Source organism: Mesoplodon bidens (genome assembly GCF_964165515.1).
Source record: "Mesoplodon bidens genome assembly, chromosome: 10".
NCBI classification, from domain to species: domain Eukaryota; kingdom Metazoa; phylum Chordata; class Mammalia; order Artiodactyla; family Ziphiidae; genus Mesoplodon; species Mesoplodon bidens.
In genome coordinates, this window is record NC_138172.1 from 67086051 (window position 1) to 67113242 (window position 27192).

The following is a 27192-nucleotide window of genomic DNA, read 5'->3' on the forward strand; positions in this document are numbered from 1 at the left end:
ATGGCTAAAGAAAGGGTCAGTGAACTTGAAAATAGAGTAGTAGGAATTATCTACTCTGAAGAACAGAAAAGATTGAAAAACAAAAACAGAGCCTCAGTGACTATGGGACAATATTAAAATATGTGTAATTGGAGTCCTAGAAGGAGAGAAGAGAGAATAAGATACATGGCAGATTATACTTTCCAAAGATGGCTACAACGATATCTGTCACCTTACATGTTTTTCTCTTGGCCCTAGTGGCTTTCTTGTAACCAACTGAATGGGGGTGGAAGTGACATACAAGCTACACGAAGCACCTACATGTAGGTGTGCAGTCAACAGTCCCAGCTGAGCCCAGCCTTTGAGACATTCCAGCTCAGGGCCCATCCATGTGAATGAAGAGGGCTCCAGGTGATCCCAGCTCCCAGCCATTCATCTCTTCCCAGGTGAGGCCCCAGATATCATGAATCAGAGAAAAACAATCCTAGTTATCCCTTGAATGGATTTCTAATGCACAGAATGTGTGAGCTTAATAAAATGCTTACTGTTTTATGGCGCTAGGAGTAATTTGTTATGCTGCAGTAGATAACTAAAACAAGACAAAAAATTTCTGAATAATGGCTGACAACTAAATAATAAAAAAAACAAGTAACCAATTTAAAAATGGGCGGAGTATCTGAATAGATATGGCCACAAATACATGAAAAGATATTCAACATCATGAGACCATCAAGGAAATGCAAATCAAAACCACAATGGCTGGACAGGAATAAAGATGCAGATGTAGAGAATGGACTTGAGGACACAGGGAGGGGGAAGGGTAAGCTGGGATGAAGTGAGAGAGTGGCATGGATATATATACACTACCAAATGTAAAATAGGTAGCTAGTGGGAAACAGCCACATAGCACAGGGAGATCAGCTCGGTGCTTTGTAACCACCTAGAGGGGTGGGATAAGGAGGGTGGGAGGGAGACACAAGAGGGAGGAGATATGGGGATATATGTATATGTATAGCTGATTCACTTTGTTATAAATCAGAAACTAACACACCATTGTAAAGCAATTATACTCCAATAAAGATGTTAAAAAAAACCCCAAAAACCCACAATGGCTACTAGGATGGCTATAATGAAAAAGACAGATAATAACAAGTGATGGTGAGGATGTGGAGAAATTAGAACTCTCAAATACTGCTGGTAGGATTGCAAAATGGTACAACCACTTTGGAAAATAGGCAGTTCCTCAAAAAGTAAAACAGTTACCGTTTGACCCAGCAATTCTACGCCTAAGTGTATGTCTAACAGAAATAAAATTGTAAGTCCACAAAAAAACTTGTATTTGCTTTTTTAAAAAAATATATTAATTTTTTTATTTGGCTGTGCTGGGTCTTAGTTGTGGCACATGGGATCTTTGTTGCAGCATGGGGAATCTTTAGTTGCAGCATGTGAACTTTTAGTTGAGGCATGTGGGATCTAGTTCCCTGACCAGGGGTCAAACCCAGGCCCCCTGCATTGGGAATGCGCAGTCTTAACCACTGGACCACCAGGGAAGTCCTGTACTTGCATTTTCATAGTAGCATCATTCATAATATTCTCTAAGTGGAAATAACCCAAATATCTATCAACTGATGAATGGATAAACAAAATGTGACATATTCATGCAATGGAATATTCTTTGCTATAAAAAATAATGAAGTGCCGATTCATGTTACAACATAGATGAACTTTGAAAACAGTATGCTAAGTGAAAGAAGCTAGTCACAAGAGACCACGTATTGTACGATTCCATTTATATTAAATGTCCAGAATAGGCAAAGCTATAGAGACAAAAAATAGAATGACAGTTGTCTAGCTTTGGGAGGGATGGGGAGATTGGGGGTGATAGCTGCAGGGTGTGGATTTTTTTTCCTTAAGAGAGGTAGTGAAAATTGATTAAGCTTATGGTTGTACAACTATCTGAATATACTAAAAAAACTGTACATTTTAAATGGATGTATATATGGTATGTTAGTGATATTTCAAAAGAGCTGCAACAGAGAGAGAGAGTGGGAGAAATAATGTCTCAAAATGTTCAAGCTTGGTGAAAAACAGATTTACTGAATCCAAGAAGCTCAGTGAACCCTAAGCAGGATAGATCCAAAGAAAACCACCCCAGGCACATCACAGTTACATTGCTGAAAACTAAAGATAAAGAGAAAAACTTGAAAGCAGCCAGTGAAAAATGCCTCATCACAGAAAGGAGAACATTGATATAAATTAATGGCTGACTTCTCATCAGTAACAAAAGAGGCAAGAAGACAATGGGATGATATCTTTAAAATGCTTAAAGGAAGAAACTCAGCCTGGATTCCATATCCAGCTAAAATGTCCTTTAAAAATGGAAAGTGAGGGCCTCCCTGGTGGCGCAGTGGTTGAGAGTCCGCCTGCCGATGCAGGGGATACGGGTTCGTGCCCCAGTCTGGGAGGATCCCATATGCCGCGGAGCGGCTGGGCCCGTGAGCCATGGCTGCTGAGCCTGCGTGTCCGGAGCCTGTGCTCCGCAACGGGAGAGGCCACAACAGTGAGAGGCCCGTGTACCGCAAAAAAAAAAAAAAAAAGCAAAGTGAAAATAAGACTATGTATATTTATTTACTTATTTATGCACGCATGCATGCTGCATTGGGTCTTAGTTGTGGTACGTGGGATCTTCCGTTGTGACACACGGGCTTCTCTCTAGTTGAAGTGTGCGGGCTCCAGAGTGCATGGGCTCTGTAGTTTGCAGCACACGGGCTCTCTTGTTGAGGTGTGTGAGCTCAGTAGTTGTGGCACGGGGGCTTAGTTGCCCTGTGGCACGTGGGATCTTAGTTCCCTGACCAGGAATCGAACCCGTGTCCCCTGCATTGGAAGGCGGATTCTTTAGCACTGGACCACCAGGGAAGTCCCTGGACTAAGTGATTATTTAAGATCCCTTCTAGCTCTGAAATTCTGTGACTCTGCAAATCTAAGAATTCTCACTTCCCATCATTGTGGTACATGTAAAGATGTCTGAGAGCCTTTCTCTGTTGTCTCTTTGGCAGATTGCAGTTCTTTGGCAGAAATGAAACCTGATCAAAATCTGTTTTTCCATCTTGATTTCATCTTAGCTTCTATGCTCTGTAACAGTAACAGATGGCCATGTTTTCCCACATTCTTGAAGTGGAATAAATAGCAGGCTTCCATTAGCCTTTTCAGCCACCCTTGGACTCAGTGATGTCATCCTCTATTAGGAGCACAAATGCTGAATGAAATTTGTACCGGGGTTGTTGGATGGTTTCCAATTAGATCTCAGATCAGTGGTTTCTTTGGTTGAGTAGACCTCCACAAACCTCCGCCACGACTGGCCCCATGGGTCACCTTTCACCTATTCTTTGTTATTATAAAATGAGGATGAAATCAGTTGAGGAATTCTTACTGCATTTTTGAGAAGCTGGTAAGGCAATAGCCATTTTTTGTTGACTCCTAAAAGTAAATTTATAAATTAAAAAACAAATCTATGTTATATCATTATTACTGTTATGGGAGAACAGCCTGTGGTGGTCCAGCATAACCTGCCTGTACTGTCAGCCATCCTTAGAGCATAAGTAGAGAACTCTTGGTGGTTTCTTGTGTTCAGTTTTTGATGATTACTTACTAACTTACTTGCATATTTGATCATAGAGCTGATGGCACAGTAACCTGTGTGGTCTCTTGTCAGTGTCTTGGTAGAGACTGGGCATTACTGCTGGTATGGTGGTGACTTAGCCCTGGGCACACTTAAGAAAGATTTTATTAATCTGATTTGTTTGGCAAAGTGCAGAGAAGTTTTTGATGGAGTTACACTCTAACTTTACCCCCCCAAACAGATTTATTCTTCTTATACAGGTTAAGCAGTCCATGGTAGGTTGTAAAAGGGAAAAGATGTCCTCTAACCATTTCTGAGATAGCTTATAAATTCATTCTGTGCCAGATGTGTTTTAGAGGAACATATTACTGAGTGAAAATGTTACTAGAAGTAAGACAGTCCAGTGGGCAGAGCTGGGTTCATGCTTTTCCTCTGCCTCTTCCTGCCCTGTCACCTTGGGCAAATGACTTCACATCTGAGCCTCATGTTCTTCCTCTTTATTTTTTTTTCACATCTTTATTGGAGTATAATTGCTTTACAATGTTGTGTTAGTTTCTGCTGTATACCAAAGTGAATCAGCCATATGTATACATGTATCCCCATATCCCCTCCCTCTCCCACCCCTCTAGGTGGTCATAAAGCACCGAGCTGGTCTCCCTGTGCTGTGCAGCTGCTTCCCACTAGCCATCTGGTGTACGTTTAGTAGTGTCTATATGTCCGTGCTACTGTCTCAGTTGTCCCAATTTACCCTTCCCCCTCCCCATGTCCATTCTCTTTGTCTGCGTCTTTATTCCTGTCCTGCCCCTAGGTTCATCAGAACCATTTCTCTTCCTCTTTAAAAGGGGGATAATGATGCATACCTCATATGGGGTATTGCGAAGACTGATTGAGATAATGTGTTTAAGTTCCTTTTCAGTGCCTGGTACAAAGTAAAATGTTGTCATACTTTTTTATTTTTTTAAGGCTTGAAAAAATGAAAAATGACATTTATTTTATATGGAGCTGTAAATAGAATTAGATTTTGCATAGAATACAGTACAGAAGTTAGATGTATGCTATCTATTTAATACAGTCACTCTGCGAATGTCAGTGCTAATAAGCAGTGTAACTTATTCATTTTATTTGGAGTATGTTCCTCTTTTTTTCAGAGAGAAACATACTTGAAAAAGTCCCTATTACTTTTTTTTCTTGAAAATAGCTTTTTATCTGAAGGAAAAGTAGCTTATCTTAGTGATTCTCAGCTGAGGTGGGGAGGTGGGGTCTTATCAGAATCTGTGCAGAGGAGAGGGGAGACACACAGTCCTCAAAACTAATTTTATGTCTTCAAAAATTATTATCTTGAAGACTAATTCTTCTGACGGATGCCCCGCCCCCATTTCTGAGCTGAGGCGGCTTCCCTGAATATTTAAAGAGTAAAGGAAGGGTTGGTGGGAGGAAATAATTGTAATATCTTATTTTAGATACGAAAGGGGCTTGAAAAACAAAGCCTGCTGGTACCTAGTGATTACAAATAACGTTGAGTTCTGTCTTCCGCTTTCCTTTCCTTCCTTCAGGACTGTGTGTTTCCTCCAGTTTACTCAGGGATGTGCACTGTATCTTCCTTTACTTTCAGTTGTTGTTGTTTGACATAGTGGAAGTGTTTAAGGTGTACTTTTTTCCCTTTCACACCCAGTCCTGTTTCCTAGTAGGTGGCCCTTCTTTACAGGTAAAAAGGAATTCTCTTTCCCTCTGTGGCAAGTTAGTTTTCAGAGAATAGGAGCCATTATAGAAAACTTGTTTTTTTTGTTCTGAGAATAAAATTGATCCATACTCAGTAAATGTTGATTAATTTTCTTTTATGAATTAAAATCAGTAAAAGTATGTGTAAGGGTCTGGGATTTTATTTTATCCTATTTAGAAGCTAACAGCCTGCTGCAGTTCGTGGTTGCTGGCAGAGCATGAGGCTCCTGGGTCAGAGACAAAGGACTTTATTACTCATGGCCCAGCAAGCAGCATAAACACAGGTTTGCACTAGTTCCCCTTGCCCCCACAGGTCCCACGGGCGTGGTATGAACAGGCCCTGCTGGATGCCTGTACATGTGTTGTAGGAGTGGAACATTGAGCTTGGGGAATCCATTGCTTTTATAGTACGTGGTACACAAGCCTGCTCTTTGCCCTGGAGGGGGACATTACTTCATCCCTCAAAACGCTTTGCAAACAGAATCCTGAGAAGTGGCTTGGGTAAGGAGTGGTCAGCGTCATGTGTTTTGTGTTTTTCTTACCCACCAAGACATGTAAGAGTGTGAGAGACCCATGGGAGGAGTAGCTCTCTCAAACAGGAAGTTTATACAGTAAGTCACTGATAGAAATCTTAGGTAGATTTATTGTGAAATATTTGCCATACTGAAAGGTATAGAGAGTGATAAAATGAATAGCCATACAGTCACCTCCCAACTTGAGAAATAAGCGTTGTCCATACAGGTTGTCACCTTGCTGTGGTCTCCTCCTCTTGTCCCACAGGAAAGCATTTCCCTGAATTTGTTGTTATCATGCCAGTGCATTTCTGTGTATGTTAATATCATACAGTACTGTGTGTTTATAAACTTCTAAAAATTTTTTTACTATCATTTAAAAAATTGTTACAGAGCCCTTTTACATAGTATTGGGTTGGCCAAACAGTTCGTTCGGGTTTTCCATGACACTTTACTGAAAAACCCGAGTGAACTTTTTGGCCAGCCCAATACCATGTTAGTCACTGTAGGGGAAAATTGTAAAGATAAAACTCTTGCCCGTCATGATGTTATGGTCCAAGGAAAACCACAAACACTGAAAACATAGCTTAGTAAAAGGAAAGGATATGTGTGGAAAAAAAAAGTTGGTAAACAACGTATAACTCTAAAGTCAGCTATTAGCATCTAATATATGTAAGGGCTAAGTATAGTTACAGGTGGAAGGAGAAATGGAATTCATTATTGGGGTAGAAAATAGTGGCTATGTGAGGCAACAACAGTGAGAACTTACATGGGTGAGATTCATCTAGACAACTTGTCATACAGGAGAGGGGGTTACGCTGTGAGGCAATGGCCTTAAGTTGATCCAGCCAAAAAGATGAGAGAAGGGAGCTGGGAGTAGTCAGTCAACAGGGCAGTTAGCTACGAGGTATGTAGGCCCAGCATTCTGTCAGGGAACCATTTTATTAGGAGGGATGGCTAAGACTAAGCCCCTGATCAAGGGGCTCAACATCTAATTGTGCAGCAGTAGTTACACATGGGAAAATTAGAGAACAGCCTAAGACCCTCTCTGATTATGACCTAAATGTGTGTTACAGATTCCAGGGATGTAGAAGGTACGAGTTTAATGTGAGTTCAAGCAGTTAGGGAAAGAAAGCCTCAGTGAGAAGTCTGGAGTTGGGGCTTGAATGGCAAATTGTGATAAGGGTGCTCCAGGAAAAGGAGTGGGTGGCAAGAGCACATGAGCAAAGACGAGACAGTGACTGTGGAACAGGGAGAGGATGGGCCTGTGTGCATTGTTTATGTCCAGGCCCCTTGACCTGTAGAGTTTCCCATGGCCTGGATTTTGCTGATTGCACACTTATGGTGCAGTTCAGCAGTTTTCCTCTGTATTTCCTGCAAATTAGCAGCTGGACCCAGTAGCGTGATGAGATTCAGGTTCAGTCCCTTTGGCAAGTCTGTAAGTGGTTGTGTGTTCTTTTGTCACATCAGTAAAGGTAGGTGTAAGGGTCTGGGGTTTCACTTTACCCTACTTAACAAGCCAATAATTTAATCTGCTACTGTTTTATATTCTAACCTCATAGAGCTCCCTCTTCTGCTGTTTCAAGTAGTGTTTAAAAGTATAATGGCTTGCTTTCTGAGATGTCCTGGTCTGTTACCCGCCAACGCCCCCGCCCTGCTTTTATTTGGACCATCTCTTTTCTTCATTTCTGTCTTGCTCAGTTTGGATTCCTCTCCCAGCAGCACCCTGTCCTAGGAAGGAGCCTTGGTTAGTTCCATGAGTTTACAGGGTTAGATTGCTTCAGCTCCTTTGGGCCCCTTGCCCCAAATCCCTCCAGTTTCAGCTGCTATTCTCAAATTGGCCCACATTGCTTTTCGCTGAGTACTTGGTTATCTTGGGGTTCTTCTGTTCTCTGATCTGTCTGATGCCCTATTGTTTTCCTCTGTGTTGATATGCACAGCTGCTTATAGCACTCATGTCTTGTGGCTCTTAATGTTTTTTCCCTGCCTGCTTGTGTATGAGGGTTTATGAGGATGCTTTATCTTCTAGTTTTGTTTTAAATGTTATCCATGGGTTTTTTAGTTGCTATCTAGTTCTGGTTTTATATGGAGATTCAGATATGTCAAAAGGCTCTTTTGCCACTGCTATAGCCATTTCTCCAGAATTCCCATCGTAGGTTCTTGAGTAGAAAGATGACACAGTCGAGACAGAATGACATGTCTCACCTAACATCTTTTCTTTAAAAATTAATTAATTAATTAATTAATTTTTGGCTGCACTGGGTCTTCGTTGCTCCGCACGGGGTTTCTCTAGTTGAGGCGGGTGGGGACTACTCTTCATTGCGGTGAGCGGGCTTCTCATTGTGGTGGCTTCTCTTGTTGCGGAGCACGGGCTCTAGGTGCACGGGCTTCAGTAGTTGTGGCTTGTGGGCTCTAGAGCTCAGGCTCAGTAGTTGTGGCGCACGGGCTTAGTTGCTCCGTGCCATGTAGGATCTTTGGGGACCAGGGCTCGAACCCATGTCCCCTGCATTGGCAGGTGGATTCTTAACCACTGCTCTACCAGGGAAGTCCTCACCTAACATCTTACATGGCATAGAGACAGTGTGGCCATTAGTCCCCATTTGTTCTTTAACTTTCTCTTTTCTCTAAATTGAGAAGTGTTATTTGCTATAATGCCCATTTGCAGATTTCTGTGGAAATAATAGCTTCTTATCATCACTCTTTTCAGGTTCACTAAGAATCTTTCCCCGGACAAAATCAATTTGAGCACCCTGAAAGGGGAGGGTCAGCTGACCAACCTGGAGCTGGATGAAGAGGTTCTACAGAATGTGCTGGAGCTTCCCACCTGGTTAGCCATCACTCGGGTCTACTGCAACAGGGCCTCAATCCGGGTGAGAATGGGGGTCAGAGCGCTGCTACTCTCTTTGGCCAGCAGGCCTGCCTTCTTGAGGGGTGACTCCCATAGCCCTGAGTCTTTGCTTTCCTCTTTCAGATCCAGTGGACAAAGTTGAAGACACACCCAATTTGCTTGGTAATGACCTTTCTTGATTGCAAGTAATCAAATGGGGATGGCCGGGGTAAGGTTTTAGAAGATCTGAGAGAAGATAGGGAGGAGCCCTGATGGGCTGTCCCTTTTGGGAGTGTGGGTTCTTCTGTCTGGCTTGCGAGCTTCTCTGTGAGACAGAGTGACTATTGTCTGGGCTTTTTCTGGAACTGCTGTGCAACATAGCAGTTAGCACTGAGACACAAGACCCTGGAGTCCTGAGTTGGTTTTGTTTTGTTTTGATTTTCGTTTTTATTTTAAAACAAGTTTTGCTGCCCAGGTTCTACCTTTACATTTCCTTTGGATTCCTGACAGAGGAAAAATTAGAAGTTTAGTTCATGTTGCCTGTTGGGTGATTATCAGCTGAAAGCCCTCCAGGAACTGATTGATACATATCTTTACCCCAAAGACTGGAGTCCCCAGGAATAGTAATATCTCGGTAACTTGGATATATGTTTTCTTTTTCTGCTGTGAGCTAATCCCATGCCTGTCATGGAGTTCTGCTGCTAATGGAAATGGAAGGGTGAAGATGAGGGCTCCCTTTGTATTTCAGTTTGTTCATTCATTCATTTGACAGACATTTATTATCTGCCTACTGTGGGCACAGCCCTCGACTAGGTATTGGAGCACAGAGATGGGTAAGACACAGTCTGTGCTGTGTGGGATTTTGTGCAGATGCTTAGCTCTCTGTGGCTTTTATTTCAGTGTCTGGATAAGGTAGAGGTGGAGATGAAGACATGTGAAGAGCCTCGGCCCCCCAGTGGACAGTCTCCTATTGCCCTCGCTTCAGGGCAGAGGTTAGTTGCTTTGGGTCCTGTTATTTACAACATATTAACTGGTTTGGATCACCTTTTGTTGTTGTTGTTTTTTGGGGGTTTTTTGCGGTACACGGGCCTCTCACTGTTGTGGCCTCTCCCGTTGCGGACGGAGCACAGGCTCCGGACGTGCAGGCTCAGTGGCCATGGCTCACGGGCCTAGCTGCTCCGCGGCATGTGGGATCTTCCCGGACCAGGGCAAGAACCCATGTCCCCTGCATCGGCAGGCGGACTCTCAACCACTGCACCACCAGGGAAGCCCCGGATCACCTTTTAATTAAAAAATAAAAACTTTATTATGGAAAATTTCAAACATGCACTAAAATAGAGAGAATAGTGTACTGAACCCCCATGCACCGAAGATCTAACTTTCACAATTCTCAACATTTTACCATTCTTTTTATACTTTTCTTCTGCCACTTTGTGTGTGTGTATGTGTGTGTGTTCACACACTCTGTAGTTCTTATTTATTTATTTATGGCTGTGTTGGGTCTTCGTTGCTGCACGCGGGCTTTCTCTAGTTGCGGCCAGCGGGGGCTACTCTTCATTGCGGTGTGCGGGCTTCTTATTGTGGTGGCTTCTCTTGTTGCAGAGCACGGGCTCTAGGTGCGAAGACTTCTGTAGGTGTGGCATGCGGGCTCTGGAGCTCAGGCTCAGTAGTTGTGGTGCATGGGCTTAGTTGCTCCACGGCATGTGGGATCTTCCCGGACCAGGGCTTGAACCTGTGTTCCCTGCGTTGGCAGGAGGATTCTCAATCACTGTGCCGCCAGGGAAGCCCCACTCTGTAGTTCTTGAAAGCAAATCCCAGGTGCCATATGATTCCACCTGTAAGTACTTCTGTATTGTGTGTCTTTAACAGACAGGATTGAGAAGAAAGAAAAAACCCCACAGTACTATTATCACAATTAATAGAATTAATAGGGATTCCTTATCATCTAATACTTATTGCATATTCGGTTTTCCTGAATTGTCTCTGAAATTTTTTTTTTTTTTTTTTTTTTGCGGTACGCGGGCCTCTCACTGTTGTGGCCTCTCCCGTTGCAGAGCACAGGCTCCGGACGCACAGGCTCAGTGGCCATGGCTCACGGGCCCAGCCGCTCCGCGGCATGTGGGATCCTCCCGGACCGGGGCACGAACCCGCGTCCCCTGCATAGGCAGGCGGACTCCCAACCACTGCGCCACCAGGGAAGCCCTGAAATATTTTTTTACAATTCAGTGTGGTGCCACAGATCTCCACACCTTATATTTGAGGATATGCCTTTTAAAGCGCTTTAACTCTGAACAGTACCCCACCCCTACACTTTTTTATATATCATTTGTTCTTTGTAGAAACTGGAGTATTTCTTCTAAAGAATTTCCCACATTTTATATTTTGGCTGATTGTGTCCTCAAGGTGTCATTTAAAATGTTTCTTGTTTAATCTGCTAGTTAGATTTAAAGGCTAGATTTGATTTATTTGTTTGTTTGTTTTCTTGGTAAAAATACTTCATGAATGGTACCATGTATTTCCTACTGTAACATAATGGGAGGCACATAATATTCCTTTGGTTAGGATTAATCAGTGGATTCAGATGATGTTGGCCTGACTTGTCCGTTATGGTAAGTTCCTCATCTACCTCTTACCTCATGGTTTAAGGACCATTGATGATAGTTGTCTGTAGATCTATTATATCATTGTAGGGTAGAAAATTGAGATTTTATAATTCTTTTTTCCTATTGCATTTATTAGTTGTGATTTTCTATAAAGAACTTTCTTTCACCAGCTATTTGAAATACAGTTTGTACAGGAATGTCAAGATAAATGCTGGATTCTTTTTTTTTTTTTTTCTTTTTTAGCTGTGTCAGCTCTTAGTTGTGGCACACGGGGTGTTTGTTGAGGTGTGCAGGATCTTTCATTGCGGTATGGGCTCTGCTTTGCAGCGCATGGGCTTCTCTCTAGTTGTGGCGCATGTGGGCTCTGTAGTTTGCAGTGTGCGGGCTCAGTAGTTGTGGCATGCGGGCTTAGTTGCCCCGCGGCATATGGGATCTTAGTTCCCTGACCAGGGATTGAACCCGCATCCCCTGCATTGGAAGGCGGATTCTTTACCACTGGACCACCAGGGAAGTCCCTGTATTTTTTATTCATATGCTGAATCTTGGTTCCTAACTACAATAATATAATAAATGATTTACTTTTTCAGTAGTTTCAAAAAATAACAAAACCAGTATTATAACTATCGATAAGACTACTGAATGCAGTAGCTTTCTTTGTGTGTATGTGTGTTTTAACCTTAAGATATATCCCATTAGGGATGTATTGTCAAAATACTGTGTTTTAGGGGCTTCCCTGGTGGCGCGGTGGTTGAGGGTCCGCCTGCCGATGCGGGGGACATGGGTTCGTGCCCCGGTCCGGGAGGATCCCGCGTGCCACGGAGCGGCTGGGCCCGTGGGCCGTGGCCGCTGGGCCTGCGCGTCCGGAGCCTGTGCTCCGCGGTGGGAGAGGCCACGGCAGTGAGAGGCCCGCATACCGTAAAAAAAAAAAAAATACCGTGTTTTATGGCTTCCCTGGTGGTGCAGTGGTTGGGAGTCCGCCTGCCGATGCAGGGGACACGGGTTCGTGCCCCGGTCCGGGAAGATCCCACATGCCGCGGAGCGGCTAGGCCCGTGAACCATGGCCGCTGAGTTTGCGCGTCCGGAGCCTGTGCCCCGCAACAGGAGAGGCCACAACAGTGAGAGGCCCGCATACTGGAAAAAACAAACAAACAAACAGAAAACAAACAAAAAAAACCTGTGTTTTAAAATTCCTTGAAATCATTCTTCTTATGGTTGGATACCAATTTGACATACAGAGGCATTCATTTGTTTCATTTTTTTTTTTAAGACAGTATAAGAGCAGTTTTAGGTTTAAACAGTAGTATTAAGAGCAAGGTACAAAGGTTTCCCATATACCCCCTGCCCTCACACATGCATAGCCTCCCTCATTATTGACATCCCCAAATGGACGGTATATTTGTTACAATAGATAAGCCTACATTGACACATCAGAATCACACAAAGTCCATAGTTTACATTAAGGTTCACTCTTGGTGGTACATTCTATAGATTTGGACAAATGTATAATGACATGTATTCACCATTATAGTATCATACAGTGTATTTTCATTGCCCTAAAAATCCTCTGTGCTCCACCTAGTCATCCCTCTCCCTGCCCCAACCCATGGCAACCACTGGTCCTTTCACTGTCTCCATAGTTTTTCCTTTTCCAGGATGATTCCTTCTTTTTAGATTGCCTTCTTTCACTTAGTAATATGCAGTTAAGGTTCCTCCGTGTCTTTTTAGGACTCTATATCGCATTTCATTTTAGTGCTGAATAATATTTCATTGTCTGTATATACCACAGTTTATTTATCCATTCACCTATTAGGTCATCTTGGTTGCTTCCAAATTTTGACAATTATGAAAAAAGCTGCTATAAATGTCCATGTGCAGGTTTTTGTATGGACATTAAGTTTTCAACTCCTTTGAGTAAATACAAAGGAGCATGATTGCTGGATCTGTGGTAAGAGTGTGTTCAGTTTTGGAAGAAACCACCAAACTGTCTTCCAAAGTGGCTGTACCATTTTGCATTCCTACCAGCAGTGAATGAGAGTTCCTGCTGCTTCACGTCCTTGTCAGCATTTGGTGTTGTCAGTGATCTGCATTTCACCATTCTGATAGGTGCATAGTGGAATCTCATTGCTGTTCTAATTTGCATTTCCCTGATGACATATGATGTAGAGCTTATAAGACACATGCTTATTTGCTATCTGTATATCATTTTTTGTAAGGTATCTATGAAGGTCTTTGGCCCATTTTTTAATTGGGTTGTTTGTTTTATTGTTGAGTTTTAAGAGTTCTTTGTATATTTTGGGTAACAGTCTTTTTTATGAGATGTGTCTTTTTCAGATATATTCTCCCAGTCTGTGGACCGTCTTCTCATTCTCTTGACATTGTCTTTCACAGAGCAGATTTTTAACTTTAATGAAGTCCAGTTTATCCATAATTTCTTTCATGAATAGCGCCTTTGGTGTTGTATCTAAAATGTAATTGCTATACCCAGGGTCATCTAGGTTTTTTCTTATGTTATCTTCTAGGAGTTTTATATCAGTTTGTTTTAAATTTTTAAATTGTTTTTAATTTATTTTTTAACCTATGTAAAATTACCTAGTTCCAAAGTTAAAACTATAACACAAGGTATGTTATATGTATGTATGTTTGTATTGTCTCCACTCTCTTTCTTACACAGAATGTAACATACCATAAACACTTTCCACATTGCTTTTTTCTTTTAAAAGTATATCCTGGAGAGCACTTCATAGAAGTATGTAGAGAGATATTTCTTATTCGTTTTTGCACCTGCAAAATACTCAGTATATTTTATAGAGGCGTCATTGTTCATATAGCCAGTTCTTTGTTGATGGATATTCGAATTATTTCTAGGTTTTTTGCTGTTACAAATAGTGCAGTAATAAATGACCTTGTTCGTAAGTTACTTAGTATTTTTCCAGCATATTTTAAAAAACAGCTTTATTGAGATATAATTCACATACTACAGAATTCATCCATTTAAAGTATACAATTCAGTAGTTTTTAGTGTATACACCAGGTTGTGCAACCATCATCACAATCAATTTTAGAACATTTTTATCACCCCAAAAGAAACTCCATACCTATTAGCAGTCACTCTTCATTCTCCCCTGCCTTAGCCTTAGGCAACCATAAATCTGCTTTCTGTATCTATTCTGATCATTTCATATAAATGGAATCATATATTATGTGGTCTTTTGTGATTGGTGTCTTTCACTTAGCATAGCGTTTTCAAGGTTCAGCTATGTTGTAGCATGTGTCAGTACTTTATTCCTTTTATGGCTGAATAATATTCTATTGTGTGGATATGCCACATTTTATTTATCCATTCATCAGTTTATGGACATTTGGTTTGTTTCCACTTTTGTTGCCAGCATATTTTGGGATAGATTCCTGGAAGTGGGGCTGCTGGGTCAAATAGCAAATGCATGTATAATTTTGATAGACGTTGCTAAATTACCCTCCATAAGGATTTTGTAATTTCATGTTACCACCAGCAATGTTGTAAGAGTTCTTGTTTTCCAAGAGCCTTGCCAATAGACAATATTTTCAAACTTAAGGCTTTTTTTTAAATTTATTTTTTTGTTTTTGGCTGTGTTGGGTCTTCATTGCTGCGTGCGGGCTTTCTCTAGTTGCGAGTGGGGGCTGCTCTTTGTTGTGGTGCGCGGGCTTCTCACTGCAGTGGCTTCTCTTGTTGCAGAGCATGGGCTTTAGGCGTGCGGGCTTCAGTAGTTGTGGCATGTGGGCTCAGTAGTTGTGGCTTGCGGGTTCTAGAGCACAGGCTCGGTAGCTGTGGCGCACGGCCTTAGTTGCTCTGTGACATGTGGGATCTTCCCAGACCAGGGCTCGAACCCGTGTCCTCTGCATTGACAGGCCGATACTTAACCACTGCACCACCAGGGAAGTCCAAACTTTAGGATTTTTGTCTAAAGATAACACATGGTATTTCTGTGTAGTTTTTTGGTAAGTTATATTGAAGTGCACAAATAAGTGTATAGATTAATGATTTTTTACAAGAAGAAACAGACCACTTCCAGAATCCCAGAAGTCTCCTGCACCCTTCCTAGTCATACCCACCCTCAAGGATAACTTTATCCTGATTTTTAACACCACACGTTAGTTTTCCCTATTTTTAAAGTTATATAAATGTAATCACAAATTATGTCATCATTTGTGTCTACATACTTTAGTTCAACATGATGTTTGTGAAAGTCATCCATGTGGTTACATGTAGTTATCGTTCATTCATCCTCATTACTGTATGTTATTCCATTATATGCCACAATTATCCATTCTGTTGTAGATGGACATTTGATTTGTTTGCAGTTTCTGGCTATTAAGCATACTGATGCTACATCGAACTGTTCTCTATCATGACTGTGGTGGTTGATACATGACTCTATGCATTTGTTGAAACCCTGGATGTGTACACCACAAAGAATGATCTTTTCTGTACGTAAATTAAAAATATGTAAGAGAAAAGAATAGTGATGCTATGGACGTTCTTATACATACCTCTTGGTGAACGTATGTACACATTTCTGATTTCTATATATCTAGCAGTAGAGTTGCAGGGTCATAGGCTGTGCATATGTTCTGCTTTAGTTCATACTGCTGGACACTTTTCCAAAGTGCTTGTACCACTTTTCCCCCGGCAGTGTTGCTAGCACTTAGTATTGTCTCTCTTTCTATTTTAGCCATCTAGTAGATGTGTAGTTGTATCACATTACGATTTTAGTTTGCATTTTTTTGAATGATTTGTTTATTAGAATTTCAAATGTCCTCTTTCACAAAGCATTGATGTATTCTGCCCATTTATCTTCTTTTTTTTGTGGTACGCGGGCCTCTCACTGTTGTGGCCTCTCCCGTTGTGGAGCACAGGCTCTGGACGCGCAGGCTCAGCGGCCATGGCTCATGGGCCTAGCCGCTCCGCGGCATGTGGGATCTTCCCGGACCAGGGCATGAACCCGTGTCCCCTGCATCGGCAGGCGGACTCTCAACCACTGCACCACCAGGGAAGCCCCCATTTATCTTTTGGGTTATTTGGGGGGTTATTTGTCTTTTTCTTATTAATTTGTAGAAGTTCTTTATACTGGAAACAAGTCCTTGGTTATATATATGTATTACAAATATCTTCTCCTACTGTGTGGGTTCCCTATCACTCCTAATGTTACTTTTTTGTTGACCAGAAATAATTAATTTAATATAGTCCTATATATCTATTTTTCCCTTTATGGTTAGCACTTTTTGTGTCTTGTTTAAGGAATCTTTTCCTATCTTAAGGCATGAAGATATTCTCCTATGTTTTTTTCTAACTTTATTCTTTTAGTTTTATTGTTTGACTTTTCACATTTAGATCTACAATCAATCTTGAAACTTGTTTTTTTGTTTGTTTAATGTAAGATAAGGGTCAATATTATTTTTTCTCTTTGCAGATAGCCTCAAACTGACCATGCACCATTATTGAAAAGACAGTCTTTTCCCGACTACATTGTCACTTTTGTCATAAATCAAGTGACTCTCAGTGTAGTTTTTATATATGAGTGAGGTTGAACATCATTTTATGTTTAATATCTATTTGCATTTATTTTTCTGTGAACTGTCCCTACTTTGTCCCATTTTTATTGGGCTCTTGGTCTTTTTCTTCTGAGTTTTTTGAAACTCTTTATAAAGAGATATTAGCCCTTTGTGATATAAATTGCAAAGATTTTTTTTTCCAGTTTGTAATTCCCAGAATTTTTAATCTCTTGTAATGAGAACTGTTTGACCTACATGTCAAGAATGTCTGTGTTTTCCACGTCCGGAAGGACTTTAAGGATGGCCTTTGTTCCTCTCCCTGCTGTTTCTGCCTCTCACTATAAAACACAGCTATGCTCTTTGGGATAGATTTGACAGGGCAGAGGTGGGACTGTTCTTGACTAGATTTCACAGTATTAGACCTCATGCTAACCTGGCTGTACTTCTTTCCTCTTTTCACTACTTTTGCAGAGTATGTTCTGTCTTTGAAGATGTTATAGAAACCTAGTGTTTCCTTTCTGTTGTTATAGCTCTCCTCGCAGACAATATTCATTATTTATTCAGGTAGTTTGTGGACTGTGGAAATATTTTTTTCAATTTATTCTTTCTAACCAGAGATTGTTTCCAGGTCAACTCTTTCTTTTATTCCATTCTTTAAAAAAAAAAATCTCATCAGAAAGAGTACTACATCACCATAAAAATTTTTAGAAATGTAAAAAATATAAAGCAGAAATGGGAGGAGAAAAATTTTTAGAAAGTCATCCACAGCTCTAGCATCCAAAGACAGGCGTTGTTAAGAGTCTTGTCTTATGTCTTCTAGTATAAAGAGTATGCCTACAAATTCCCTGGCAGTCCAGTGGTTAGGACTCAGCGCTTTCATTGCCAGGGCCCAGGTTCAATCCCTGATCGGAGAAGTAGAATCCCGCAAGCTGCACGGCATGGCCAAAAAAAAAAAAAAAAAAAAAGAGTATGTGCCAAGTGTCATATGATCCTGAATGTTGGTCTGCCTCGTTTGTTGTAGTGAGTATGGCTTTGCCGAGAAGGTGGTGGAGGGGATGTTCATCATCGTCAATTCCATCACCATCAAGATTCACTCCAAGGCCTTCCACGCTTCTTTTGAATTGTGGCAGCTCCAGGGCTATAGTGTGAACCCCAACTGGCAGCAGAGTGACCTCCGCCTCACCCGTATCACTGACCCCCGCCGAGGAGAGGTGACAGCCCTGGCATTCTGAGAAGGGAGAATGGGGGGTTCAAAATAGGACTCATTCTTAAAGGATGTTATTCCTGCTTTGGGGATTTCCTCAAAGTCTCCCCCATTCTTGGGAACCCAAGAATCCCTTCTGTCCAGTGTTACTGTTACATCCTTTCCTCAATTATGGATCTCTGATACACTGCCTTCTGTGGGTAGGATCCCAGCTGAGAATGGTGGGGGTCTCTGCCTTGCCAGTCTTTTCCCCTTGGACTTCCTTCCTCTTGATTAATTTCATCCACAGAATTAAGGGATTTTACTTTCTTTCCTTCTAGGTTTTAACATTTAAGGAAATAACTTGGCAAACACTTCGAATTGAGGCAGATGCTACAGACAATGGTGATCAGGACCCAGTCACCACTCCACTGAGGCTTATTACCAACCAAGGCAGGATCCAAATAGCCCTCAAGAGAAGAGTGAGTGTGTTCTCTGTCCTCATGAAAACTTCCATCTTTTATTCTCCCAGATAGCATGGGAGATGGCATTTCTTCCTTTTTGAGTGTTATTGGCCCCTGGAATGACATTAGAAAGGGGAGGACCTGCAATTCAGTATTGCACTGTATCTGCTAATGAGGAAACATTTCTACCTCCCTGTCATTTTAATTTTGAAAACCACGATTTTTACCTGTATATAGGGACACATAGGCAGTTGATTATTGCTGCTTCTTGTTAATCACAGAAAACTTTAGTAGTTTTGTAAGAAATTGACTCTCCACAGTGCTTGATACTTTCCTTTCGTGTATTGGGGATTGAAAAGCCATCTCTGAAATTGGTTGGGCAGTGGTCACTTTGAGTAGTTGGGATGGTACCAGATGTTGAACACTGTGTTCTCTGTGACCCCTTCAGACCAAAGATTGCAATGTGATAGCCTCCAAGCTGATGTTCCTGTTGGATGACCTGCTCTGGGTGCTAACTGACTCACAGCTCAAGGCTATGATGAAATATGCAGAATCACTGAGTGAGGCCATGGAGAAGTCAGCCCAGCAGAGAAAGAGCCTGGCCCCTGAACCTGTACAGGTTAGAAGTGAAACAGAGACCCTTGGTGGCAGTGGGTAGATGGTAGGCCGGACCTAATTCATACCTCCACCGTATGTGGAGCCTAGACTTTATTAGGCTTATTTGGGGGAATTTGTCATTCACTTCTGTAGGTACGTAGGCTTTGCCTGTGCCTCTGATTTATCCAGTTATTCTGTTCTTTGGGTGCCTCTAGTGTGTTAGGTATACAGTGTTAGCCACTGGAATGCCTCTTGTTCCTGTCCTTGGAACTCTTGCTGTCTTAAAATATGGACTATAAACAAGTTATTACAATATTATGTGATAAGTGCTGTAATAGAGGTAAACACTGTGCCATGAGAGCACAAAGAAAAGGGATCCAACTACCTGGGCTGAAAGAGAGCATTTAGGGAAGACTTCCTGGAGGAGGTGTTTTAGCATCAGTCAGCTAAGTTCTAGGGGGGTGGGAGCTTAGAAGGCAATTCAAATCTCAGAACAGGACTCTGACAGTTACTAGATTAATTATAATTTGGCTTCTTGGAGTTTGGGTTATTTAAGTGGGATAGACCTACATGAGATACCAGGCGAATAGTTATGAGAAGGAAGGGACACCTTGTCAAATTGTGGTTTTCTTCAGGCTGAACTAAAGCTTAAAGAAAGCCAGCAAGGAGGCTGTCTGGGTCTGGCTTCTTGTTTCTCTCTGTCACATGTAGATCACCCCACCTGCTCCCAGCGCCCAGCAGTCCTGGGCCCAGGCGTTCAGTGGCAGCCAGGGCAGCAGCAACAGCAGCAGCAGCCGCCTCAGCCAGTACTTTGAGAAATTTGATGTGAAAGAGTCCTCCTACCATCTGCTCATCTCCCGCCTGGACCTGCACATTTGTGATGATAGCCAGTCCCGAGAGCCAGGTACCCCGTGAGGCCTGAGCCTGTGCAGGATAGTCCATCACCGCCTGGAGCTCTGGGCAAAGCTTGGGGATGGAAGGCTGTTTTCAAGACTCTGTGGGGTATTTGTCTGGCTCCCCTTAATCACAGGTCTTCCTTAGGCCTCTGTGCTCCTGTGGCAGCTCTCTGTCTGCAAGTGCTCTTCAGCCTTTAGGATGCAGCAGAACTACCTGTGAGACAGTGAGACACAGGAGCTGGGCCTCTTCCCAGCCCCCACGAAATCGGAATCTTCAGGGGTAGAGCCCAAGCAGTGTATACTTTTTTTTCCCTCCTCAGAGTCTTTTGGGCAATGCTAACCACTGGTATAAGCTTTCAGGAAAGTAAATTCAACTATAGGAAACCTCAGAATTTTCAGATCTTTGAGTCAATTTAAATAGTTATTACGTATAAATGTGTTCTTCCCAAGCAGAGAGGCTATGGTGTGTTCTTGTGATGCTTTTTCATTCATTAGAGCAATTTTTTTTAACATGGTGTTCCCTAAATCACATATTAATTTAAACTGCATCAATAGAAGTGTGGGTTCCAGAACTCTGGAAATTCTTCTCTGGCACCTTTGTAGACTCCATTTGGAACTCTGAGCCTTGTTTTTGATGCTGTCCTTGAGGACATTAACAAAGAGGAAGCATCCCAGGAAGGGTGTGCAGATTGTTTAATGCTATGGAAACCATAGCATAGAAGGAAAGAGTTGAAAGACACAGGGGTATTTCATATGAAAAAGAGTAGACACAGGATATAGGAGAGCCATCTTTAAATAAAGAGAGGACGTTAATGCAGAGTGGAGTGGTCCTTAGGAAAGTCAAGCCCAGAGCCCTTCAGACATTGCTTTTATTTTGTGGCACTCTAAGCAGAGCATAAACAAATAGCACCTGCTTTTTCGGCAGACATCTCTGCCCATTTGAGACTCACTAGAGCAACTGGTGTTAAGTATACATACACATTTATTCAGAATGAAAAAATAATTGACTCATTCTTTCCTTCATGAGCCTTAGGGAAATCACTTCACCTCTCTGAGTTTCTTCATTTGTGAACTTAAGTTAAATCATATCTTACTCATTTACCTCATAGGTCGTTATCAGGCTCAAATGACATAATATACTAAATTTGAAAGACATTAATCATAGGCCAGTATTCGGTATTATTATTTCTCTGCTGCCAGTTCCTTCAGTACTCTTTGTTCCCCCTCTACACCCCTCTGCCACCAGCTCTTGTTTTTAGATGCCATCCTGTGGAAGCTTGTGTTCTTGCTGCCTTTTCCTCTCTGGAGGTTATGTTTGCTTCTTAATGAGACCTCGATTCGTTTTCCTTGGGGGAACCTACTACCTTTTCTTTCTGGAACACCAAGCACCAATGCCTCTCTTGCTTTGCTATACCTTGGTCTTGATGTGACTTCAGCCCCTCTCCACTCCCAATATGAAAGAGCTGAAAGGAGCAGTGACAGCATAAAGATTGCTTTTGCCACCACAGGAAATACATTGCTCACTGGTTTGTAAGCCACTAGTTTTGGAAGTTCTTTGCTAAAACAATTATTGTTTTGTTTGGTTGTTTCTTCCAAGTGTTACTATAAAGACCTTGCAGTTTTGTTTTGTTTTGTTTTGGGTGTTTTTTTTTTTTTTTTTTTTTTTTTTTCACCGCGCTGCCCAGCACGCGGGATCCTAGTTCCCAGACCAGGAATCGAACCCATGCCCCCTGCAGTGGAAGTGCGGCGCCCTAACCACTGGACCGCCAGGGAATTCATGGGACTTCAGTTTTTGTTGTTGTTGTTGTTGTTGTTTTGCGGTACGCGGGCCTCTCACTGCTGTGGCCTCTCCCATTGCGGAGCACAGGCTCCAGACGCGCAGGCTCAGCGGCCATGGCTCATGGGCCCAGCCGCTCCGCGACATGTGGGATCCTCCCGGACCGGGGCACGAACCCGTGTCCCCTGCATCGGCAGGCGGACTCCCAACCACTGCGCCACCAGGGAAGCCCTTGTTTTGTTTTTTAAAATATTTATTTATTTATTTGATTGCACCGGGTCTTAGTTGCAGCATGCAGGATCTTCGTTGTGGCATGCGGGATCTTTTTCAGTTGCAGCATGCAAACTCTTTGTTGTGGCATGCATGTGGGATCTAGTTCCCTGATCAGGGAACGAACCCGGGCCCCCTGCATTGGGAGCGTGGGGTCTTAACCACTGCGCCACCAGAGAAGTCCCTGTTTTGTTTTGTTTTTAATCCTTTCAGAAATCTTTATTAAAAATACATTATTGAGAGTTTCATCCTTTTGCTTGATAAGGGCGTATAGCACTGTCCTCTTCATGTAACAGGGTCCTGCAATCCATACTAAGAGGTGAATGACTAGCCTTCCCTGAAGCCCCGATGTATTTATTAAGCTAAGTGAATCTACTTGGTGGATTTTAGGGAAGTTTTGGGTGAGATATTTTTATTTTATTTTATTTTATTTATTTTAAAATAAATTTATTTATTTATTCATTTATTTTTGGCTGTGTTGGGTCTTCGTTTCTGTGCGCAGGCTTTCTCTAGTTGCGGCGAGCGGGGTCTACTCTTCATCGCGGTGCGTGAGCTTCTCATTGTCGTGGCTTCTCTTGTTGTGGAGCACAGGCTCTAGACGCGCAGGCTCAGTAGTTGTGGCTCATGGGCTTAGTTGCTCCGCGGCACGTGGGATCTTCCCAGACCAGGGCTCAAACCCGTGTCCCCTGCATTGGCAGGCAGATTCTTAACCACTGCGCCACCAGGGAAGCCCTGGATAAGATATTTTTAGATAGAGGGATAAATCCCAGCCAACCATACCCAGGTGTGGCAGGTGACTCTGTGAAGGGGCAAGGAACACAAAGAGTTCTTGTGACTTTGATTCTTCTCCTTGGATTTGGGAAGAAAGGGGAAGGGAGAACTAGGTGTTACGGAAAGGGTGTTAAGATTCTCTGGAGTTGTCCTGCCCAATATGGCAGCCACTAGCCACATATGACTATTGGGCACTTGAAATATTGGCTGATCCAAATTGAGATGGGGTGCAAGTGTAACATACACCTGGGATTTTGAAGATACAGTACAAAAAAAGAGTGTAGAATACCTTAATAATTATTTTCATATTGATTACATGTTGAAATGATAATATTTGGAGTATACTGGTTTAAATAATGTGTAATATTAAAATTAAATTCACTTAAAAACTTTTTTAATGTAGCTACTAGAAAATTTTAAATTACTTATATGGCTTATGTTACATTTGTATTGGATAGCATTGCTCTAGAACTCTCTGTCCAATATGGTAGCCAGTAGCCACATGTGGCTATTTAAATTAAAATCAAAATTAAATAAAATTAAAAATCCAGTTCCTCATTTACACCAACAACATTTCAAGTACTCATTTATAATCTATGGACCATAGAAGATGGCCATCATCACAGAAAGCTCTTTTGGAGTGCTGCTCTAGGGACTCCTTGAAGGCTACATCTGTCTGCTTTTTCATTAAGGGACACTATAGCCTTGGTATTGGAGGTGAAGTTATTGGAAACTTGGTGGGTAACTGGGGACAGCTTGGCTTGCAGTGGGGCAGCACTGTCTCTTAAAATCAAACTGGAGCAGCTCACCCTTCAGGCTTCTGGGAAGAGGAGGGTGGTTGATGGGGAAAAGAGTGTCATCTGCCTCTTTTTAGTTATCTCCCTCAGGATAAGGGCTGTGAGCCAAAGCTCTCTTCATCTCTCTTCAGGCTAGGCTATCCTCTCCCACCATCTCACTGGAGAATTTTAGTCATTTATGTACACTATTTACCATTTATGTGTCATATATGATTATGTGTTTATAATTAAATATGTTGATAATGGGTAATTATATTTGATTTCTATTCTAAACCTTATTTTAATATGTTCAGTTGTGTAGTTTATTGTTCTTTTAGTTCCAAATAAATCCAATAGAGGGAGCCATGCTCCCTCTCCCTCCAGTAGCCTAGGTCATGCATGTTCAACTGGGATGATATCTCCCCACAGCAGATAAAAATCCACTCTTTTATTTTAAACAGATATATATTTATTGAGATATCATTCATATACTGTACAGTTCACCCATTTAGAATATACAACTCAGTGTTCTAAAGTATAGTCATAGGGTTATGTGATCATTACTGCAATCTAATTTTAGAACCTTTTTGTCATCTGTGAAAGAAACTCTGTACCCATTAGATGACACTCCCCATTTTGTAGCTCTAAGCAACCACTGATCCTTCTGTTTTGATGTTTGCCTATTCTGGATGTTGAAAATTGGTTCTTTGGTGAGGGGTGGGGGTGGGGGTGAAAAAATTTTAGATATAACAGTGCTTAACCTTATTGACAAAATTTTATTCCTTAGTATTTAATTTCTCTTACTGAGTTTTCTTGGGTATCATATGAGCAACACTGATGTTGAGTTCATGGAAGATCAGGGCTATAAACAATGGCAAACAGATGGCTGTGATTAGAAGACTTTCTATCTATCTATTGCTTGATCTTAAAGTCAGATGGTGAGAGGTGGCCTGTACACAGCTAGCAGCTGTCATTGGCTGCCTCATCAGTGTTGCTTATGTTTAATCCTTAGTACTTTTGTGATGTGAACTTTGAGAATTAAATAAAAATCGTTTATATTTTATTATTTAATTCTACAAATTGTTTAACAAATCAATAATTTAGTTAAATGTTGAAAAGGAAAAATATTGACACTATCTGAATATCTAGCACCTAGTTAAGCTAAAGTTATTTTCTCATGTTAAGCAAAAGTTAAAAGCTAACAAAATAATAATTTTAAGAAATTAATTTTAAAACTTTATTTTATTCAAAAATAATTTTGAATAACTAAAATTTGATTATATCACTATTATGTATTTATATAAATTACTAAATTGCATATGTGATTCTATACATTATAATTTATATAAGAAATAAATTACATTAAAAGTTACTCAGCAGGGCTTCCTTAGTGGCGCAGTGGTTAAGAATCTGCCTGCCAATGAAGGGGACACGGGTTCAAGCCCTGGTCCGGGAAGATCCCACATGCTGCGGAGCAACTAAACCCGTGCGCCACAACTACAGAGCCTGCGCTCTAGAGCCTGTGAGCCACAACTACTGAAGCCCGCATGCCAGAACTACTGAAGCCCATTCGCCTAGAGCCTGTGCTCTGCACCAAGAGAAGCCACCGCAATAAGAAGCCTACACACCGCATTGAAGAGTAGCCCCCACTCGCCGCAACTGAAGAAAGCCTGCACACAGCAACAAAGACCCAATGCAGCCAAAAATAAATAAATAAATTTATATATATATATAAAAGTTACTCAGCAGATATAGTTATAAACTTAAGTTAAATATTAATAGCTTTAAAATTTTAAATTTAAATTTTCACACTTTATTTTTTAACCTTTTAAAAAAAATTTTTGGCTGCATTGGGTCTTCGTTGCTATGTGCTGGTCTTTCTCTAGCTGTAGCAAGCGGGGGACTACTCTTCATTGCGGTGCTTGGGCTTCTCATTGCAGTGGCTTCTCTTGTTGTGGAGCATGGGCTCTAGGCATGCGAGCTTCAGTAGTTGCAACACGTGGGCTCAGTAGTTGCGGCACGTGGGCCCTAGAGTGCACGGGCTTCAGTAGTTGTGGCGCATGGGCTCAGTAGTTGTGATGCCTGGGCTCTAGGGTATGCGGGCTTCAGTAGTTGTGGTGTGTGGGCTCTAGAGCACAAGCTCAGTAGTTGTGGCGCACGGGCTTAGTTGCCACATGGCATGTGGGATCTTCCCAGACCAGGGCTTGAACCTGTGTCCCCTGCATTGGCAGGCGGATTCTTAATCACTGTGCCACCAGGGAAGTCCCTTAACTTTTAACTTAAAAGAATTATTTAGTCTTTCTTAACCTGGCATTGAATAAAAGGAATAAGCTTTATTCTTATTCTTTTTATGTATAAAGCACAGGTAGACATATAGTACATAAGATATATAGTATATCTGTGGTATTAAATTTCATGGAGAAGGGACAATTAGGAAAAAATAGCTAAACAGGCTCCTATGAGGTGGTAATTATGACAAAAAGGTTGAGCAACAGGAACACAGGTGTAGATGTATCTCCTAGTAGGATGGTGGTTAGTACAGAACCTTGGCGTGGTGATATCTAGAGTGGATGGAAATGACCCTCCTGGTTGTAGGTGTACCAGCTTACAGCTAGAAGTTCCCATGGTATTTCCCTTCACCTGGAAATAGGATGGAAGGGATAGGAGGGAAGTGCAGAACAGGGTAGGTTAGACAACACACATATGTAGAAGAAATAGTCCTTGTTCTTACAGTTCTTAGAGTCTAGTTAGAGAGATAAGACAGAAACATGGAAAGTTCATTCATTTAGTAAGAATTAAGTGTAAATTCAAGATAAACAATAGAATATTTGACTTATTGCAAAAAAATTCAATTTATCTACACTGTTCTGTATGTTTATAATGTCCTTGTTAGTGCAGTGTTTTTAGTATTCCATGGTACTTCATATGTACAGTGTGTAATGACAGTCTTATATCACAGCTTTAGCTAAGATATGAAAGGAAGTAATATGGGTCCTGTTTTTTGGGGAGTTTGGCTTATGCCTCTCCAGGTGTTGTGCTGAGGGGCAGCAATACTAGTGTTGCCAGGTTTGGGGGAATCAATCAATCAAGGTTGCCTGTGGGAGACCTAGGATTGGAATTCTAGAATCCTGAGTTTTGCAGTTTCTTTTGTCTTTCCGGAAATCTGACAGCCATTTACAGAGACAGTGGAATATGCTTTTTAAAAAAAATGTTTTAGAGCATGTCCATTGCAATTCAAAAGAGGAGGGCCTCAGCCTTGCAAATCACCTGACATCATGGCCTTTCGGCTGCACTTATGTATCAGCCAGGCTTTGGAGCTGACCCTTAGGAGGACTTTTAAATGTTTCAAGTGGTGTTTAGGCCTCTGTTTCTTCTTCTGCTGTTCACCTTTATTTTTCTTTGTAGGTGTCTCTGCAAACAGACTCATGGGTGGTGCAATGCAGCTTACCTTTCGCAAGATGGCATTTGACTATTACCCCTTCCACTGGGCAGGTAGGAGAATTCTGAATGGGTGCAGTTTTAGCGTGGCCTAGGTATTGAGGCCATATGCCTGGGTTCATCCCTGACTGCCCAGCAGAAGGGTGCCAGGGATTGCAGCACATGCTCAGAGAGGTGTTGGCAATAGTCCTTTTCAAGAGGACATCTTCTGGAAACTTGCAGGGTCTACTGT

General features: G+C 41.8%; 1 protein-coding gene across 2 annotated transcripts in view; it reads left to right on the forward strand.

The window, feature by feature from the left end:
- Nucleotides 1–27192, forward strand: part of BLTP3A (bridge-like lipid transfer protein family member 3A) — a 54941-nt gene that overhangs the window by 11188 nt on the left and 16561 nt on the right. For both annotated transcript variants that reach the window (XM_081245306.1, XM_081245307.1), the window contains exons 2-9: nt 8537–8699; nt 8801–8839; nt 9557–9648; nt 17810–17999; nt 18313–18453; nt 18884–19054; nt 19744–19936; nt 26928–27014. In XM_081245306.1, the coding sequence (XP_081101432.1) occupies nt 8537–8699; nt 8801–8839; nt 9557–9648; nt 17810–17999; nt 18313–18453; nt 18884–19054; nt 19744–19936; nt 26928–27014 (1076 nt within the window). The remainder of the gene's footprint in view (nt 1–8536; nt 8700–8800; nt 8840–9556; nt 9649–17809; nt 18000–18312; nt 18454–18883; nt 19055–19743; nt 19937–26927; nt 27015–27192) is intronic.